This window comes from Tiliqua scincoides, chromosome 1 (genome assembly GCF_035046505.1).
Source record: "Tiliqua scincoides isolate rTilSci1 chromosome 1, rTilSci1.hap2, whole genome shotgun sequence".
NCBI lineage: Eukaryota > Metazoa > Chordata > Lepidosauria > Squamata > Scincidae > Tiliqua > Tiliqua scincoides.
The window spans coordinates 137,278,432-137,299,476 of NC_089821.1; the positions used below are offsets into that span (position 1 = coordinate 137,278,432).

Genomic DNA, 21,045 nt, shown 5'->3' on the forward strand with positions numbered 1-21,045 from the left:
TCTGTAAATCAGTGTTTTTTTTAAAAAAAATTCTGCATCACTGCCAAGCTGCATTTTTAAAACTCTTTTTTTTTTAAGGAAAAAACTTGTGATTCAACTTTGATGACCCCTTAAAAAAAGAAAAACGTTGCCTGTTAAAATCTATAGGTTTCAATATGTAACAGAGTGACAGAATAATGTTAGGTTAAAGTAGATAGGTAGGTAAAGGTTTCCCTTGCACAGTTGTGTCCGGTGTACCTGACAACAATAACTGGAGTTGGGAGAAAGATGGAGCTGTGATATGATTCATCTGGACCTGATTTAGGAGCTCAGGGAACTTGGCATATGTGTGTCCCCACTAGAGGACCTTGAGGAGAAGTGGCTGCATTGTGTTGGGACGAAAGGCCAAGCCAATTTGTGGATGATGAAGAAGAGCTGCCCCATTTGCCACAGTCTGCTTTTGGATGGACTTTGATTTCCCCTGGAATTATGTCTGAAAACCAACGGGGACCCAGTGCAGACATCAGAGCATTGGCAAACAAGCCTCCAGAAACTCATCCACTTTGGGGGTGGGAGGTCATGCTTGTTTATTTTTATTTTAAAGGTTGCATCTTGCCACGTGACTTGGCCAAGCCTACATGTTCGGCACGAAGAATTCTCTGCCATCTTCAAGGGCAGAAGTGCACTCTCTACACAGAGCACACCTGAGTAGTCTGGCCTTACAGTGACAACGACATGAAAATGATGGTTGCCTGAGAAGCATTTGATTAAAAGGACACAGCAGATTTGACAACCATCATTCATATACCCATCATACTGAGGCTAGGCTACCTTGGTTGAGTTGACAAATGAGTCACGTCCAAGTGTGGTAGTCCTTCAGCAATATATGGGCCAAACAACATGTTATGCAGGTGATCCATGGCTGGATCATCCAAAGTTCGTACTTACAATTTTTTCCCCTAGCAGGACTAACAGCAGCTTGGCGGGTGTAGCAATTTTGTTTGGGAAGATGGTGCAGGATAAAACACCCCTCATCAATCCTTGCATAAGCAAATGGTAGCTATCTGTGTCTACTTTCTAGCCTAAAAGACATGGAGTTCTCTGCAACATGGAGTTTAATCTCAGGAGTCTGCTTCATTACTTTAGTGAGCCCTCCTTACCTAAGGGCTTGGCATTTGTGGATTTGAATATCTGCAGGGGCTGAGCACGCAGCTGGAGAGCCTTGGAGATCTTCTGGACATGACTGGAAGTAGCTTTCAGTCCTGTCCGGAAGGTCTTCTGGTTGTGCATGTCAGGGTTGTGCATGGCCACCCTGCTCCTCAAAAAGCCTCCTGGAGACTTCTGAAAAGCACCTCTGGTTTGCTGGAACTCCCCCCCCCCCAGTTTTCACGATCCATGTAATTTGTTATCCTCAGTGATACAAGTTTGGCAAACTGAGCTCACCCTCAGAAGCACCCAGACCATGCCAGGCCCTGGCAAGGCAGTTTCAAGGGCACAGTTTTATTGTGCTACACTTCAGGGTTGTTGCCCTGACCCTTCCAGGTTAACCAGGAGGCACCACAATTGTTGGTGTAGATGGTCTGGAGTGCACTTGGGTCAGCTGTAGTCATTTCCTGCAATGAGTTGAAACCCTATAGGTCTGCTTAGAAAGCTGATAAAGGCAAGCATTAAGAGAGATGTGAAAGATCAAAGTCCTCTACCAAGGCCAAATCATCACCCACTTATTAGGGTATTCCATTTGCAGGGTTATGTCTCAACATGGGTCATTTGGCTTCAGGGTGCCTGATTGCCAAGTGGAAGCAATCTTAGCTTTGCTTTGCCTGGATGCCCAAACACTCAACTGACCCTGAAATGTTCAGTAATGCCCATTTTTCATTAAGAACGAACAAGGAATCCAAGTTGGACATTCAGTTCCTATAATTGGAGGACTCGGTGTGTACTTATAGGATTACTTCCTTGACAATATAATACGTTCTTTTATGGTGCTAAGACTTTATGGACATCCCCATTTGTCATGTATGGCTGAAGCCTATAAAGTAGGTACATGGTAGTAAAGTGCAGTGAGGCATGTTGATAAATACTTAACAGATGCAGAAAGATGACTGTGTCTTTTCAACATAAACGGTATCCAGAAAGTGTTCCAGGTTGTGATTGCAAGTCCCGTTTTAGAAACTCATGAAGAGAATTAAGCAATGGTCTTTCTTGCCACTTCCTGGCTCCTTAGATCAGAGATCAAATCAAATGTAAGGAACCAGCTGGGGTGGGGGAGGTATTGAGAGAGAGGGAGAGATCCAGCCAGGGGTGCCAACTTGAGGGGGGTGATGGGGGAGAAAGAGGGAACACTGATCTGCAAGTGGGCAGGCAGAGCAGAGGACGTTGTTCTACTGCTGTCAGATGCAGCCAGTTGGACTCAGAAAGCCTTGGAGATTCCGCCGAACTTTTTCTCACCCCCCCACCGGCTCAAGAACCCAACCCAATAAACAACAGTGCAGACACAGGGAATCCCCAAGACTTTCCGAGTCCAACAAGCAGAGAGGAAGGCAACCCATTATTCCCTGTGCCTGTGCTGTTTCAATCATGATTCCCCTGAGACAAAGCAACAGGCACAGTTGCTCATGGGAATCAACATGGAAGCAGCAGGAAGGGAGCAGCAGCAGGTCTCTCAAGCATGGGAGCAGATGGCAATGAATATGGATGACTGAGCAGGGAGCAGCAAAGACAGCAAAGAGCTAAATGAAGCTCTCAGCAAACCATGGTTTGAAATAAAGTGTGAGAGGCAAATGGAAGCTAGCGGGGCTGTGGAGGAAATCCATAATGCCACCCCCATCTCCTCTGCCACCCTGGACAATGTGGCCCCCTGGACTCCCGTCCAGGTATGCATCTGGGCCTTGTAGTGCTAGAGCGTGAGTTCCAGCATCACAGATAGGATTGAGCCATTGGTGACTGTAGGTGGCCAGCAGTAGGGCAGCCAGATACGTAGACATGCTGATAGTGCTTTGTTTGTACATGAGGTAATTTCCAAGCAGAGTTCCAAGAGACTGTACTTTGAACGTTGAAAGAATATCAAAAATAACAGTCTGAAATCTGACCATGTTTAGGTGCTTCAAAGAGCCGTGTAATGTTTATATTGCCTATTTGATACAGGCTAATGAAAGCCAGCCATTTATGTTAAAACAGATCATTGAAACAGAGCAAATGCTTAGCAGTTTAAGAGGAAAAATGTTCAAATGTTTGCAAGTTTAATGAAAGCAAATGTTTATGCTATGTTATGGGTGTTTATAGCTAAATTAGTTATTAGTTTCTATGTTTAAGAAATAGGGAAAAATGTTATGTTTAGCATGCTTATATGCTTAGAACAAAGAAAGCATTTTTGGTCTGCAAACAGCAGACAGGCTGTAAATTAGTCTCAAGGAATGTTTCCTGGTAAACTGTCAAGGACATCAGATAAGGTGAACTGCTTCATGAAAAAAAGGGAGTATAAGAAGCTGGAATTTCCATCTGTCAAGATTAATTGGTAGTATGATAAATGAAGCTAAACTGAACAGATGAATACCCTTGGAAAAGAAGCATTTTAGATTTTAAAATATAATTCAAACAGGCTTTCCCTTTTAAACAAAATATACACTGGGAAGAGCTATTTAGAAAGTTTCATGTCAAAAGAGTCTTGTATATGCATTCCACCAAAGCAACATACCCAAGCATCACAAGAAGTGCCAAAGTTTGCATGCATTCATCAATATTTTAATAATTATTGCAAGAAGCGAGAAAACTAAAGGTTATACACAGGTTAGAAGCATTTTTAATGAGGAGATCTAAGCAGACAGTTTATCTTGTTTGGCAGACAAGAACAGATAAGCAGAAATAACATTCCAGAAAAGGTCCCCTGATCAGCAAAACATAATGAGAGCCTCTAAGTTGACAAAAGAAGCTGGATTTAGTTAAAATGAATAAAAGAGTTCTTAAAATTCTTATTTACAATAAGAGGTTGGTTTGTCTTGTATTAAATATAAATTTATACCACTATACATCACATAGAATCACACATAGAATAGAGGGAAAACCAAAGGCTTAGTTTAAACAGAGGTTGATAGAAAGCCCACAGTGATTGATGAGACAGAAAAGAATTTGGAAAGATAACACTAGTAACTCTGTCAAGGTCAGAAATAAACAAAGACATACCAAAGGCCAGTAATAAATGAGTAAAGAGTGCCATCTAGTGGTTGTTGGAAACAACAATTTCTATATGTCTCAAATGTACATTTTGCCTTTTTTGGAGTTTGTAACTTGAAGCCAACCAATCAAATGCTTGTAAAGTTATCTGTGGCCAACCCTAAGAAAGCCCCCACTTCTGATGTCACACACCAGCCAATGAGAAATGTAAGACTCCTCAGACAAAGGAGCCAGAATCAAATATAAGGGAGAGGCTCACACTGGAAAATAGCTTTTCTCTGAGGGCTCTGAGAGTTCCCACATGGCTCTCATTGCTCTCTTAACTTTGGACAGGAGTCCTTGAGAAGCCCGTTGCTGGCAATGAAATAAAGCTTGCAGATGATCACCACTGTTGCCTACTGAGTTTGCTTTTGAGTTTGCTTTTGACCTTGCAACATATTGATAGGCATAGTTGGTAGTTGAACATGTATAGTGTCTTTGGAGATGTGTCATTGGAGATGTAGTACAGGTTGCACCTTGTCATCTGCAGAGCTTGCATCTGCGGTTTTGACTCAACTCAGGTCTCCCGACCCATGTTGTGGCCCAACCTATACCCTCCAAACAAGCCTGGTGGCCTCGCCTGATGAGTCTTCACTTAGCTGGAAAAGAACTCTGAGGAAAGCTTTTAACTTTTTCTCACAATGGTTTCCCAAGGCCTCAGAAGGCCTTAGAATGTCACTTATAGTTTTTCCCAAAAAAAACAGAAGTGCCCTTCTAAGGCCTACAGAGGCCTTAGTAGGCATTCTGAGGCCTGAGGAGGCCGCGTGCTGCCTCCCTGAGCCTCAGAACACCTTCCAAACATGACAGAGCATCACTCCGATCTCATGGGCGTAAGGAGCATTGTGGTTTGTGTTGCTCTGAACTCTTAAGGATGAGGGAGGAGGTGGTGGTGGTTCCTAAAGGTCTTCCATTTCCCCTGGCCGGAGGGCTGGCATGTCAAAAGTGTGTGTGTGGTGGTGGTGGTGGTGGTGGGGAGTTTGCAGCCTCTGTTTGGGGACCAGTGGGTCTTTGAGCAAGCCAAACATGTGTGGGACTGGGGTGGCTGTGCCCTGGAGACTGGGTTTACTGAGCATCTGCCCTATACCCATAGGCATAAGAGAGAAACATGACCAGTCGTGCACATTGGAGTTACAACTTTTGGGTGATTTTAACTTTGGAGACAGGGAGTGTGGGTTGGGTGGGTTCTGCAATTCTGACCCAGGGTTGCAATCCTGACAAGGGACTTGTGCCAGCCCAGGATGGTCACAAATGTGAAGTAAAGCACTTTTGTGCCTCCTTATGAGTCGGCTGGGCCGGCGCAGGGATCCGCACCGGCCCGTGGAGGCTGAGCCTCCGTGCTGACCCTGCTGTGCAGCCTTGTGTCAGGGAGGAGGCGGGAGGGAGGTGTTCTGGGGTGGGGAAGGCAGGCAGAGGGCAGTCCTGGGGATGGGCAGGCAGAGAGCGGGAGGCAGGGCTGGGACTCAGCTCTTATGCCAGATCCCAACTCCCAAACTGAACCAACAGGTTTTGTGGGGGTTGTCGGCTCCAGCTCATTGTGATGGCACCAAATAGTCTTGTGAGTGTGATTTGCAGGAACTGATTAGATGGTCTGTGTGTGGCCTGGAAATTATAGCCCCTTTGAAGAAATTAACATTTTTAGGAATAGAACATTGGCTCCCATTCAGACTTTACCCATAATAACTGGGTGGAAGGATCACTGGAACAGTGGCGTAGCTAATGATTGGGTAGGCCAGTGCCAAGCTCAAAACGTTGCCCTGGAAGTGATGTCACAACCAGAAGTGACGTCATACTCAGGCTTTTTAAAAAGTGAAAATTGGGGGGAACCCACCTCCTCCCTCCAGCAGCTCACCACCCACTTGCTCTGCTGCCTCCCCCAGTCAGTGGCATAGCTAAGGCTTCCTGAGGTCAAAGATTTGTTGCCCCCCCCCCCGACAAAATCAAATTTAATTAAGTAAATAAATAAAAAGTTATTAGTTCCATGCTGTATCATAACAACATCTCATTGGCACTCAGAACGATCAGTCTTATAAGCCTGTTTGGAGTTAAGCAAATCCACTTTTTGTTCCACAAGGCAGTGGTGTTTTCATTTTCTGCTTAATTGGCCATAACGTTTGATAGAATACAGATGTGGTTTGTTGCACTGCATTCGGTATTAAATTACCCTTCCAATGATATATAACATGATAGCTGTCAGTCACACCAAGGACAAAGGACATTGTAGAAAAACTCCAAGTAAGCTATGTTTTGGAAGGTATTACTGTGTCAATATTTTGTTCTGAAGTGTTCAAAACATTTTCTGAACCAGGACAAAGAATAACAAAATCCGCACAGCAGTTGATAAGTTTCTCACATTTTTTTGCAAATGACTTTTGAAAATACTTTCTGATTACATCATGAATTTAATTTTTGGTCAGTTTTTAAAACTAACATTTTTGGGAAGTTCATATTAATACTGAATTTCCATCCACTACTGCTGTGAACAGCTATCTTGAGATCAGTCTTGTGAAACCGGTGAGTGTATTACATAATGTTGTTATTACATTCACAGGTGGCTTTGCATTCCTTTTTCATCCAGCTACGATCACAATTGAACAGTTGTAGCAGATTTGTGCAGTCCCTTCTCTGATCCTTATAATTGCATGGATTGACTGAAAGGAATCAAACAAAAGGAAGTTAGATGCAAAAAACAGAAAGCATCCCATTGTTTGAACTATTGCTCTGCTACCTCAGTCATGCATATTGCATTCTTTTAGTCTTGCCCACTGTCAGAGACATTTATCTTTCTTGAGCCAAAACCATTCTTAGCTGCATTCTGCCCTGGATGACGGGGACCTTGCCACAGGGTGGTAGGCGTGGCCCGCACAGGGCAACGCATGTATATCATGGGGGTTACGCAATGAGCTCTCCCAATGGGTGACACACACCCTAGTGACGCCTCTGCCTTGCCACCACTGTCTTTGTCTTGGGAGACCTATCAGACGTACTTTTACAGCATACTTCATTGAGAACTGTCTCTGGAAGACATTCAGGAATCTAGAGCCGGTGCAGAATGCTGTGGCCTATTTATTATATACTGCAGGGTCTGTCGTGCTCTGATCTTGGGCTCCACCAGATGCTTCTGGCCTCAGATTAGGTGCCGCTTGTTGTCTATAGACACCTACTGTGCTGTTTCCCACAGTGACGTCCCTGATAGGTAAGATCCTCTTGGGACCTTGCTTTGGGTTTTGCCTCCACAGGATGTCCATTCTGCAAATGCCAAAATATGGCTTTTTTTGGTGATGGCACCTAAATGGTGGTCTTCATCCCTCAGGAATGTTCTCAGGGCTAGATCATGCACAGGGAAAGGAACTTCAGATGAGATTCTGGAATGAGTTACTACAGCTATTGCTGATCGTTCAGAAGAAGGTTAATATTATCCAGCAGATTCGTCTTATGATATCATTAGTAACTTACTGCAGAGCTTTTCCTCACAGTGACCAGGGCAGTCGCCACATGATGGGCCTTTTTTGTAGGGTGTTGCTATTTGTTCCTTTATGTTGCCTCTGGAATCACCAAGCAATGACATGGATTTTAATCATTATAGTTCTTAATAGTCATATAAGACCGCAGACTTTGGAAACCCACATGCCTTGATGGCTTTGATGAGTTCAGTTAACTTGTTAAGGATTGACTGCACAACCCTTAGCCTCTGTAGTGCTGGTGCAGCAAAAGTGCCATAAAGTGTGCCATGGTACCCTGTGAGTAAGCAGTGGCAGCAGGAAGGCCTGGATTGCCCTGATGGCACTGGATCTAAATGGAGCACCCAACAGAGCAGGTAAGCTCCCTTTGGGCAGCGTAGGGGCAGGTACAGTGTGGGTAGGGTGAAGGGGTGTAATGAGGCAGGGGGAAGATGGGTAGGGGTTAAATCAGGCTCAGCAGGGGTGCAGGATTTGTGGTAGCAGCCTGTTTGAAAGCCTGAAAAAAGCTTCTCGGACTTGTGCCAGCAATTTTCACATAGGCACATAGGCCAGGCGGTGTTTTATCCAGGGCAAGGAGACAAATGTCCCCTCCACCCTGCTTCTTCCCAGCACTGGGTACAGCACTGACTGAGTGGCCCCACTGCACTAATGCTAGTTAGGACTGGGCTGTGATTGATGTTGGTAATTTAAGTTGGTAACAGGAAAGACTTCTCAAGTGTATAATTTGGCACATTCTCCATATTATGTAGATTCAGAGTTAGAATTCTGGATTCTGCTACTAGATTACAGGTGGAGTTTGTATATCTAAAATTAGCACATCAAAAGAAAAGAGTTTAGTAAAATCAGGATGCAATCCTGACAGGTCCTTGTGCCGGCAGAAGTCCATTGCGCTGGCCCAGGGCGGTTGCAAACGTGCCATAAGGCATGTTTGTGCCTCCTCATGAGTTGGTTAGTGCACAGAGGCACGCCAGCCCATCGAGGCTGAACTCAGTGTCTGGGCTGACGAAGGGACTGAGCATTGAGTTGAGTCAAGCTTGGCCAAGAAAGGCTCTGAGGTGGGCAGGGAAGAGGAAGGAGGGAGACGTTCTGGGGGAGGGCAGGTGGTGGGCAGCCCTGGGGGCAGGGGGGCAGTGAGCAGGAGGTGGGGCTGGGACCCAGCAGTTATGCTGGATCCTATGCCCTCAGCAGCACAGAGCAGCTTCAAATCGTTCCGCTCTCCTTGGACTTGCACCACCTCAAGAGGTGGCGCAAGTCCAAGGAGATCCATAGGGCTGCAGTGGTTTACCCGGGGGTAAGGGGTAAACCTTCGGCTGAGCGGCTGTGATGCCCTATCTCGTGCTGGATACAGTGCAAGCCTCCTGGCCTGCCTGTTCCAGCACAAGATAGGATTGTGTCCTCAGTTTCTTTGTTCTAGAAATCCATGAAAAATGGTACTCCCCTCCCAAAAGAGATTCTCATTCATTTGTCAGATTTGCAGGGCTTTTTCAGTATTTGCTGAATTTTTTTTGTACGGTTCAGTCATTATTCTCCCAACACAGATTGTGTCATTAGCAGCCCTGTAATATTCAACAGCAATATCTAGCCACTTGGTACAAATGTCTGCATGACAGAGCATGTGGCTATCTGTGTTGGGGACTTAATAACTTTTCTTGCATATCCATAAAATGACTGTTATGCGCTTCACTGATGTTTTAGTAAATATTGTAGACTATTTTTTATTTTTTTGCTCACGTTTGTTTTTAAAAATAATAATTTGTTTTTAATAAAGCTTGTTTATACTATAATTGGTGCCCAAATAGCTTTTTTTTTTTTTACTTTTTCTGTTTCAAAATCAAAAAGTATAAAATGATAGAAAGGAAAAGAATTTTTGCCCAGAACTAATACTTACGCAGGACAGGTACGGCAGACATAGAAGAACTGATTTTCTTCTTTTTCCCAGTGAGCTACAGCACATCCAATCTCATGTGTATTATACCAAATAAGCTGTGTACATACCAGGAAGAAAAGTCTGTTAAAATCCTCAAGGCATGTGCAAAAGTGCTGGTTTGCACCTAAGCAGCTCTCGAGATCCAAGCCCAAGTACAGTACAAAGCTATATACACTCAAGATATCAGAAGGTAGATTAAATTACATCAGAAGAGCAGATATTCTATACATCGTTTCCACAGTGCTATTAGTTCTGTTTCTAAAACATATTGCATACTACATGGCAGATATTAATGGGGTTTCAATTCATACCTGAGTATACGCATAAACGCCTATTTTTGAGTCTGATACCCCAACACCATACTTGAAATTGGACTTTTGAGCATGCCACTTATCAATTATTGCAGGCCAGGAGATGGCATAATTTGATAGAAGTCTGATTTCACCACAAAAAGTTCCTGTAACACAAATAAATATGGTTGTGTCCACTTATTCAAAATAGACATAGTACAGCTTTGTTGGGTTGAATTGCAAAATTGATCTACAAATTTGCACCAATTCAAACATTAAACCTTAACCACAGATCTAATTATATAATAATTGTTTTGCCAGATTCCAAGGCCAAGCTCTGCCTGGAGAATTATGCCCACTTTAAGCAAATTAGCTCCCCTTCTTTCTCCCAACAAATGACCCTAGTTCTGCCCTGCAGTCCTGCTGGACCCCACCTCCAGGGTAGCTCACCTGTTCAACCTGCAGAGGTCCTCTCTCCTGCCAGCAGCCTCCCGCCACTACAGCAGCCCCTTGGTCCTCAGCAGGTCTTGGGCACAGCAGCCACACACCAAACTCCAGTGTCTCCAGCAGTCTCTAAAGTCTATTCACCAATTTCTTCAGTATCTCCTCAAGCTTCCCCCTCCTTCTGCTACCCACAAATCCTTTCTGCCTCAGTTGCTCCTTATATTCCTGAGGGCCCTATTGCCTTCAAGTGGCTGCAGCTGTGCAGCACACTCTGCTGGATGCCCAGGCCTTAACCCTAAAAGAGGCCACTACTGACACCACATCTACCTCCTCACCAGATCTTCCGCGATTCCAATACAGTAACCAAGTATGTTTCAATGAAGGCAATGGGTTTGATTAATACAAAATGTAATTTTAATGAAATGAAAGCAAGTGCCAGGGACTCAGGTGCTTTGCATCTGCTATTCTGCCTTTGCACATGTTGGCCAAAATCACTGGAAGCTTGTTTCTTTCTCACCAAGTAAAATCCAGACTAGAGCATGTCAGTGTCCCAAACAGTTTTTAAAAAAAGAAAAAGAAAAGCAGCATCTGGAGGCTGCCAGTTTGAGCAGATCAATCACAAAGGGCTTGTGGGTGTGGATCCGGTTACCCCTGCCCCCCTGGACCATTCATGTGATTAAACTGCTCCTCCCCAAACAGCTTTTCTACCCAGTTGCTGGATAATTCACAAAACAGTCCTGAGGCTGCAGTCCATTTCCTTGGAGGAAACTCCACTGAATTTGAACAAGACTTACTATTCAAGGAGACATGCCAGTGATTGCACTACTATAGCAAAAGCCTGTGCATGTCTACTCAGAGGGAAACCCCACTGAATCAATGAACTTTACTCCCAGATAAGTGTGTATAGAATTACAGACATGCAGCATTGCAGGCAATCATATTCCCTGCCACAGAGCTAGGTCATTTGAGACCCTGGCCCATAAATTGTTAACACCCCCTTCTATATGACAAAATTATTTTCACACAATGCTGAAGGCTTAACATTTAAACAGAGATCCAGTCATTTCCTCAATCTCCTCATCTTTTGCTTTTTAAATTTTTGTTTGTTGAGCTCCAATGGCTCAATTTCTTTTCATGATGGAATAGGCACCTTTGGCCATTCCACCACAAATTTCCACACTGTATTAATTATTACCAGCCACCCTAGAACAGAAATCCAAATCAGTTCTGACCAACTCCACATGTCTCCAGTCCCACATGTCCCACAGACTCTGAACAGAACATAGCTGATCATTCCTTCCTGACACTGTCCAGCTTGAACCAGATGCCTCTGGTTCAAGGAAGTGCCCCCCTATGGTAATGCCCCAGTATGTTGTACTCTGTGACACATGGCTCCTGCATCCAGAGGTTCAATGGAGCCATGATGGTTAATCACTGATAGACACAAACCTATAGTCCACTATGAATGTTAAAAATCCACTTTCACATTCATCTAAGCCAGTGACCATTGGCAGTGACTATGCATAGCAGCAAATTTCAAACATAACAACAACAACAACAACAACAACAACAGGTATTTATATACCTCCTTTCTTGGTCTTTATTCAAGACTTTATTCAAGGTGGTTTACATAGGCAGGCTTTATTTAAATCCCTTATTAGATAGGGATTTTTACAATTTGAAAGAAGGTTCTTTCTTTCAAGAACCACTACATTCAAGGTGTTTCATTCCGATCTGGCTTCACATTCTGGCCTCCATCCTCCCACGCTCAGAGCAGATGGAATAGCTCGGCTTCAGCTTGTCAGCTGCTTCAAGGTCGCACGGTGCCAGTGGCCTCGAACTGGCGACCTTGTGGATGTTATCTTCAGGCAGACGGAGGCTCTACCCGTCTATTTATGACGGGAGCCTATTAATGAATTGTGGGAAAGACCTTTTTCAAGTCCCTACTCCCCCCACAATTCACTTAATGCCCCCCAAAAGTAATATCCTTATTTCTATTACCCTCCTATTCATCTCGCTCCTTCCAACATGTGCACTGGCGAAAAAAAAACCCTATTCTAGTAAAAAGGCATGGTTGAAAAATATATTTCAGGCATCTCAGCCATGGTCGTGGTGGTGCTTCTGCCCACTCTGAGCCCGGCCTCTGCAGAACTCCTTGCAGAGCAAAGAAATGATTCTGCTGAGCTCCACTCCAATGAGCTTTGCTGCAGCAGTGGGCAGGTGCAGAGCCGGCCACAAGCATAGCGGCTGCACCACCTTTCCCACCTCTGCCATCATGGGGGTGGCCACCCTGCTGCCATCGACTTGGGAGGGCTGTCTCACAGCACGCACTCTGGTCTGGTCCCAAGGGTGCACTAACCGTAGCTCCTGTTAGCTACACCACTGCCCCAACACCAGTGCTGATACAATTGTGTCAGAAAGGCACATACTACATCTATGAGGTGACTTGAAGGGAAACGGGAGGTAAGTAAAAATATTTTTGATTTACCTGGATGTAAAACTTGGAGCCACCGATGGGTCTCCTCAGACACATGCTACCTATTTTGATGGGGATAATGGGTGAGGAGGTTTCTGAAGGGGGATAAGATTGGGTGTGTACCATTGCTGCTGAATCCGCCCCCTCCATGCCCACAATCCATTCCCCATGCCAGCTTCCCTGTTCCAGAATAAGTTGCTGGTTGTGGCGGTGATCAGCCACCACCATTTGCAGGGGTAGCTCCAAAATAGCTGCCAGTAGTGTGCTGCATATTCTGCCATATGGCCTGTTTAAACAATAGTACTCTGTTCTGCTGTCATAACTTGGCCAAGAGGATTAGGCCGTTTAATGTTTCCAGTTCACTTACCATCCACAATTCGCATCTTAAAAGTACTAGGTCCCGCTTTATGTTGCTTAACCCAGTTCATAGCACTCTCAGCAGCTTGGTCGCTCCATGTCTTAGAAAAGAAGAGAAAGGCAAGCAAAAAGAAACATCACAATTTAGCTTTCCTCAGCTGCGGGACAGACAGTGCAGGTCCAACCTTGTTATACACGGATTTTTTGTACACAGATTTGATTCAACATGAATGGCCACTGCAAATGAATAGGAATGTGCTGATCTCTGGAGAAGGGGAAAAATGCACCCCTTTAAAATCACAGTTTAAAAATCTGCTTTTCTTATTGTTGTAGAGATACAGTCATGCGAGTGATTACAGTAATTAATCCATTTTTTGGAGTAATTATCCATTTTTTTCTATTTCAACCCAATGAGAAGGGCCCTTTAAATTAAAGGAAAACAGTCGTTTAACAATAGCCTCATTAATTCGAGAGAGGGAAGTCGGCTGACAATCCATCAATCATTCTCTCTCCGACCAGCTTCAGCTTCATTCCAAGGCAGCGACCCTTCCCCCTGAACATGTGAAAGAAAGATAATCGCTTTGCATTGGTGAAGAACGGCATCGCTGGCTGGCTCGGAGTAAAGCCTTTCTAAGCGCCTGGAGAGAGACTGATTGATGGACTGTCTGTCTAATGACTCTGTCTTACATCACAAAGGTCAGCAAGGCTGTTTGGTGACTTGAGTCTAAGTCTTCCAAGATGAGTTGCCCATCCCTGTATTGGTCTCTCCTCCAACCAAGGGGGCTCTTGTTCTCCTAATGGCAACGTCTCTAATCTGAAGCTGCTGCTGCTAAATATATGATGGGTTAATAATAAGCTCAGTCTCAGTTACGAACCTACCATTAGGTCTGATGGGGCAAATGTCCAGGCATGAGCCTCTAGGACCCTGCGGAAGCATCTCCGAGGCTCCTGATGGTGTTGGAAACTGTGCTTCCGGTTTTCCGGAAACACAGTTTATAGCATTGGAGAACCTCAGAGAGGCTTCCCTGATGCAGGCTTAGGTCGCATGAGGTTCTGTGAGCGTCAGGTGAGTGGGGTGTGTGTGTGTGGATTTTTGCGTGGAAGTGTGGTGCCAGCCCGCAGGGGGCGCCATTGCTGACCATTGCCCTGGGCGCGGGGCTGGGAAGGTCCGCCGCTGGTCAGTCTTATATCAGATTTCAACTTAGAGAAGTGAGCTGATCTGTCATGCATAAGAGAATCTTGAATGGATGAAGCAAGTGGGGTTGGTCTCTCCCAGTTTTGTCCAGCTTTCAAGAAGCAGAATGAGTCAAAGCTTCAGGAGTGGGAAGTGGAGTTGTGATAGTCTGTTGTGATTCTGCACCCCCTTCAGATTTCCAGTCTTCCAGTTATCTGGGCTTGAAGGTTTATTCCTGGTGCTCAGTGGGGTGAGACAGGAGTGAAGTTTGGTTTGTTTGTACTGCTCACTCTGCTGCACAACAGTCTCCCTGCCTGAGCTGGTTGGTGTTATCTCAGATGTGACACAGGAGTCCCCCTACTGATGGTGCTGGGGTACTGCAATATCCATGCCAGGGTCCCTGGTTCATCAGGGGCTTAGGATTTCATGGCTGCCATGGAAACCAAAATCCTGTTCTATATGCTATATTGGACACACGTAGGATCTAGTGGAGCAATTTTTAACCAGTGTGCCACAGCACATTTGTGTGCTGTGCATGGGCTGCAGGTGTGCTGCAGGAGTTTGGGGGAGAGTTATTTATTAATAGGGCCATTAGGGGATGTGAGACTTGTTAATTAAAGATTTGAAAATCACAGGTCTAAAGAGTATTGGCTCCATGTTTGCCAGCTGGCCTATATTCTAGTTCAGAGGTGTCCAAACTTTTTAGCAGGAGGGCCACATCATCTCTCTGACACTGTGTCGCGGGCCAAATTAATTTACATTTCAAATTTGAATAAATTTACATAAATGAATATATTAGAGATGGAACTTGTATGAATGAATGAAGGTCTTGCAATAGCTCAAGGCGTATAAAAGTCCTTGCACAAGGCAAGGCTAGCCTTTCCTTCACTGCCACTGCTGCATCACAGACGTGAAACAGCAAGCAGTGGAGGGAACCCTCATCCCACAGCTCATGCGAGTGGTCAAACAGTCATCTTCACACTGAGAGTAGTTGTGTCAGGCCAGCATGGGCTCCAGCAAGTCTCCGGAGGGCCAGATGCTCATTGGAGACTGGGGGGCTCCCTGCGGGCCGGATTGTGAATTCCTGAGGGCCGCAAGTGGCCCCCGGGCCGGGGTTTGGGCACCCCTGTTCTAGTTCCATATTATATCATCATCATCACCTTGGATGTTATAAGGCTTCCTGCAATGCCATAGCCTTTCAGTAATATTGAGTGACATCAGTGATGTGCATCTTACCATTTTCAGCATATTGGTGGCTGTTGGCTGTACGTTTCTCCTGATGGCATTTATTTTGTCAATTATTTCTTTCTGGTACTTTTTGGGGACATGAGTCACAGTGGTATATGTCTAAAATTAAAACAAAATGATGCCATAGATTTCTTAAATTTGAAAAATTACATGTAACATTTGTGTAGTACTAATTATATGAACATCCCATTAGGATAGCACAGGCTGTTTAAACCCATAGGCTTGATGTTGCTTTTCATCAATAGGTCTCCAATCCAACCAGAAACACAGTTTTGTCACATTTACAAATTTGCCCTGCCTTGGAAACCCCCAATACATTTCCCACATAATGAGAAGCTACTGTATGTGGAAGCAAGCTGTGCCTTTACTGGGTCAAGCAGTACAGGTGGTGAAGGCCTTGAAACACTGATGTGATTTCCCACTGTCTCTTCTTAGAAGCCAAGCAGAGCTGAAGCCAAACAGTTGAGCTCCCAGAGAATGGCAGATCATGGCCACTAGAGCCAAGCTCTAATTCAGGGGTGTCAAACTCATTTCATACAGAGGGCCACATAGCATTCATGATGCCTGCTGAGGGCCGGAAGTGATGTCATTAGGCAAGAAGTGATGTCATTAAACAGGTCATAATAAAAAATAAACACTTTTTTTCTCACTTAGGAACTCATTAGCTACAAATAACAAAAGGGAAACTATACAAATCTTGATCACATTTCAAGATATGGGAGAGCTCAATTTTCATGAGGGTTGCCCTTTCAGCAGTAACACCTCAGCACTACTCAGCAGCTGAAAGCCTGAGGGCCGTATAAAAAGCTTCTGTGGGCCTGCATCTGGCCCCCGGGCCTTATGCTTGAAACCCCTGCTCTAATTGCTGCTTATCTCATGTAGTGTTTTCTTTCAAAAGCAACCAAGATTGTCTCCTGCTTTCAGTTATTTTCACACTTGCTGCAAACGCATATCCTCGGATCCCATATCAGCAGTTTCATTTAACCCCTGATCATGGCCCCCTGCATGTCCCCCCTCCTGCACATGCCTGCTCCAGAGGTGAGGAGAGCTCTTCTCCCCTGTCACCTCTGGAGGGTGTTTTGAGTCCCGCAAAGGCCACATGCATCCTCCTGCTGTTCTCTGTGGGCCTTGGAATGACTCCGAGTGAAAAATTGATTTCTGGTTTTTTTGAAAAACCAGAAGTGATATTTTCAATATCTTATAAGGCTTTAGGAGGCCACTGAGGACTTTCCTGAGCCTCCTAATACCTTATAAGGAATTAAAAATGGTTTTTCAAAAAACCCAAGTCATTCAGAGTCATTCTGAGCTGGAAGAGGTAGACACAGCCTTCTGAAGTGCACATCTGAAGAGTGGGGGGCATTCCCTCGTATCTGCAGACTCTGCTATTCATGGGGGGGGGTTCCCCAGAATGGAACCCCCATGGATATGGGGGTATGCCTGTACTTCTGGTGTCATTTCCCTTCTCCTTTGCCCTTATAAGTCTCTTTTTCCATGCTGCCATTACTGACTATGGCAACCCATGCAATTTTGTCAACGATGTAATGATGCTACATCTGATGTAATGACATCACTGTTCTCCATCATCTGATAGGTCACATCATAGCCTACCAGGTTAATGGTAATGTGGTCATATGGGGCCACTAGGAACATGAGGGTAGTTTCTCACCAAAATGAAGCAGAAGCCAGGGGAATGGGCAGCTCAGTCCTAACCTTAATCATGCCCCCCCTTTATTTTTACAAATGAGGGCTTCAGTCTGAATCTAATTTTGCATCTTTCCAGGAATTGCTTTGCTACATTTCTTTCACCACCCCCCACTCACACATTCTTGGCCCAGTGGCGTACCCAGGGAACAAAGGGGCAAATGCCCCCGGTGTCAGGTGCTGGGGGGACAGTGCTGTGACCCACTCCCCCCATCACTGGTTTTGTTGGCATGGTTGGGAACCACGCCTAGCATGGCTACCACTATTGGTGCACTCCTGCAGCCACTCTAGGCACAGTTCCTGACCCCATCTGAGTACTGCCCTCCTCTCTTTCCCTTTAAAGAAAGGGGAGGAGAGGGCAGCTCTCAGAACGTCAGGTAGCTGGCCTGAAGATGCGCTCACCTCCTCCAATTTCAGAGGAGCCGCCTTCCGCTTTAAGCTCTGAAGGAGTCTTTCATGCCTCTGCTAAGCGGTGCCCAGGAGGTGAGTGCTGCTTCCAGGAGGTGGGTGGTGCTTGCTTCCTAGGTGATGCTTCCTGTGGTGCAAAACAGTTCCAATGGAGCTTGGGCCGCCTCCTTCCTCCCCTTTTTTTTTCCAAAGGGGGAAAGGAGGCGGCGCAGAAATAATTGCAGTGACGATAACATCACCGCAATTACTTCCAGGTCGGGGGGGGGGTGGCAAGTAAGGAGGTGGCCGCTGGCGAGAAAACTGGGTATGTCACTGCCTCTCTAAATTCTGATAGATTTGTTAAAATTTGTTTGAACTAGCATGTCCCACTGGAAAGTGTCCCTGTGGAGAAGTATTTCAAAGAATAATGGTACTCCGAGGCTGCAGTCCTATACACACTTACCTGGGAGTAGGCTCAACTGAAATCAGTGGGACTTACTTCAGAGTAGACATGTATGGGATTGGGCTCCAAGTCATTGTAAGTTGCTGACCAACCCATATCTGGTGTGTTATCTGCTTAGTCTTGAAGATCATACCTGTCCTAGAGACTGATGTAATAAAGTACCGAAGGATAGCAGGAGGAGTAGCAGAGGCATTTCTGGGAGGGGAAAAAAAAATGGCAAATATGATCCTTTAAGCTATACATGCAAAAGAAAACAAATTGTTATAATAGTCTTCCATTGTTAAAACAAAGCATTTGACTCCTGAAATATACCTATTGACTTTGCACTACATCAGGGGTATCAAACATAAGGCCCAGAGACCAGATGTGTTCTGCAAAAGCTTTTTATTTGGCCCTTGGGCTCTCAGCTACTGAGCTGTGTTGAGCTGTCTCTGCTGAATGGGCAGCCTACGTGATAATTGGGCTCTCTCATATCTTGATATATGACCAAGATTTGTGTATTTTTTTTTTTCCTGTCATTTGCAGCTAATGTTCCTAAATGAGAAAAAGGTGCTTAGTGTTGGTCATGACCTGTTTAATGACATCACTTCCTGTCTAATGACATCACTTCCAGCCCACAGCATCTTGAATACTATTCGACCCGCTGCACAAAATGGGTTTGACACCCCTGCACTAAATGATATACATGTGAGAACATAGTCCTATGCATATCTATTCAGAAGTAGGTTTCATCAGGTTCAATGAGATTTAATTGAATCCCAGGTAAGTTTGTACAGGATTTCTGCCTTAGAGTTTTCTCTACTTCATCAGCATCCTGAAACTGCTTAAGCCTTATTTTTAATAACACTTTCTTATGAACATTTCCATAGGCTTTGGCTGCTCCCAAAATAAATCAAACATTTTAATACAGTGGTTCCCAAACCTTTTAGCACTGGGACCCACTTTTTAAAACAACAACACTCTATTGGAACCCACCTAGGTTTACTAGACTTCTAGAAAAGGAGATCAATAAAGAAATAATATTTTATTTATTTGTAAGTAATAATAACCAGACAAAAAACCCTCAAAATTTATCTTCGAATCTTTTCACATTCTTGCAAATTGAAGGAGTGAGCTCTTTGCTGAGTAATTATCCGATACAGGGCGCAATCCTATCCTACGTTGGAACAGGCAAGCCAGGAGGCTTGTGCTGTATCCAGCGCAGGATAGGGGCCATAAGCAGCTTAGCCAGAGGCAAGGGGAAACTTTTCCCCTTATCCATGGGTAAGGGCTGCTGGCCCCAATGGGTCTCCTCGGACTTGCACCACTTCTTGAAGCCACTCCGTTATCCCCGGGAATGGGGGTTGGGATCCAGCATAAATGCCGGATCCCAGCCCCACCTCCCGCTCCTTACCTGCCCACCCCTGGGGCCACCCATCACCCGTCCTCCCCCTGCCCAGGAATACCTCTCTCCCTCCTCCTCCCCACCTTACCCCTGCCTACCATTCCTACTTGCATCGGTTCATGCGAGCCGACGCAAGGGGCTGGGAGGAAGCCAGTGCAGAGGCTTCCGTCAGTCTCTGCAGGCCAGCGCTTCTTGGAGCATTGGCCTAGCTTCCTCCCAAGGAGGCGCAAACAAGCCTTGTGGCACATTTGCGACCCTCCCGGGCCGGCCAAAGGGACTTGGGCCAACCTAACAACCAGTTAGGATTGCGCCCACAGTCTCTGATTTTTGAATAGCCTCAGGACTTGAGGCAATTAGTTATCCGATTTTTCAATCACCTTTTGGGGATGCACCAAATATCAGGTTGTGACCCACAAGTGGGTACTGACCCATAGTTTGGAAACCACAGTTTTAACAGTCTAATTATAAACTAATTGTTTAGAAATAATCCCCATGGATATTAATATAAGTATTCATTAAGAATGATTTCGAAGGTTGAAGATTTTTCTGAATGTTGCCACTCGTAGAATACAACACTAATATCATTGTCAAGGCTTAGAAATCACCTTCCAATCGGACCTTAGAAAACTTCCTTTGGAGAAGGAAAGTGTTTGATTTAAAGCCAAATTGTATTGCGCATATGAGTCAAGAAGGGTAGTAATCCTAGATAATAAAACAAAACCAGTTTAAAAACAATAGCAAATAAAGCAGGTTATAAAATGTGTACTAATTCACCTACTAAACACTGTAGAGCAGTAACCAGTCCTTTTAAAATCTGGGGGGGGGGGATTTACCTACCATGTCACCTACCATGGTAGGCGTCACCTACCATGAAGCCATCAAAAACCTACGAAAAAGGCCATCCTTACCTGGTACCAAAGGGATGGTAAAGTAGGCACTAGGTTGACTTGCTGAGAAGGGGGGTGAAGTTCAATAAAAGGAGGACCTCCAGAGAGAGGCCACTTTCCAATAGCCACCTGCTTAACCTTCAAAGGTCATTAATATGAACAATGAAAACTTCATTATTATACCTAGTTAGTAGATATAATGAATTGATTTCCCCCCCTTTTACAGCAAATTCAAAGGAGTTGTCATATATATGAAATATTTATAGATAAGTAAATTATTTCTTTTTAAGATAATGATTTTGAAAGCAGTTACAAGGCATCTACACTGAATGCAATTCATCACCTTAGGAAGCAGGTATTTCCTCAAAATAATTCTAATTACCTTTTCCAGCGTGGCTCCTTTTGTATCTTCAAAAGGACTGCAGGAGTGAGATTAAAATTTCACTGAAGAAGTATATATATAGCAGGGACACTTCCTGTTCTGCAATAAGTGTTTTAAAAAAGGGTCTACATCACTGCCAAGCGGCATTTTTAAAATTCTTATTTTTTATGGAAAATACTTCTGATTCAACTTTGATGTCCTATTAAAAAAAGATAGAAAAATACTGCCTGTTAAAAACTATAGGTTTCAATATGTAACAGAGTGACAGAATAACATTAG

The 21,045-nt window shown here is 44.6% G+C and overlaps 1 protein-coding gene across 1 annotated transcript in view; it reads right to left on the reverse strand.

Annotated features, from left to right (window-relative positions):
- The window catches only part of LOC136645873 (serotriflin-like), a 41,712-nt gene extending 21,363 nt beyond the window's left edge, over positions 1-20,349 (reverse strand). Inside the window, exons 1-4 of the mRNA XM_066622314.1 lie at positions 20,335-20,349; positions 18,601-18,625; positions 18,247-18,308; positions 15,551-15,661 (exon numbers count right to left, since the gene is read on the reverse strand). Of these exons, the coding sequence (XP_066478411.1) occupies positions 15,551-15,661; positions 18,247-18,308; positions 18,601-18,625; positions 20,335-20,349 (213 nt within the window). The remainder of the gene's footprint in view (positions 1-15,550; positions 15,662-18,246; positions 18,309-18,600; positions 18,626-20,334) is intronic.
- Positions 20,350-21,045: the final 696 nt, after the last annotated feature.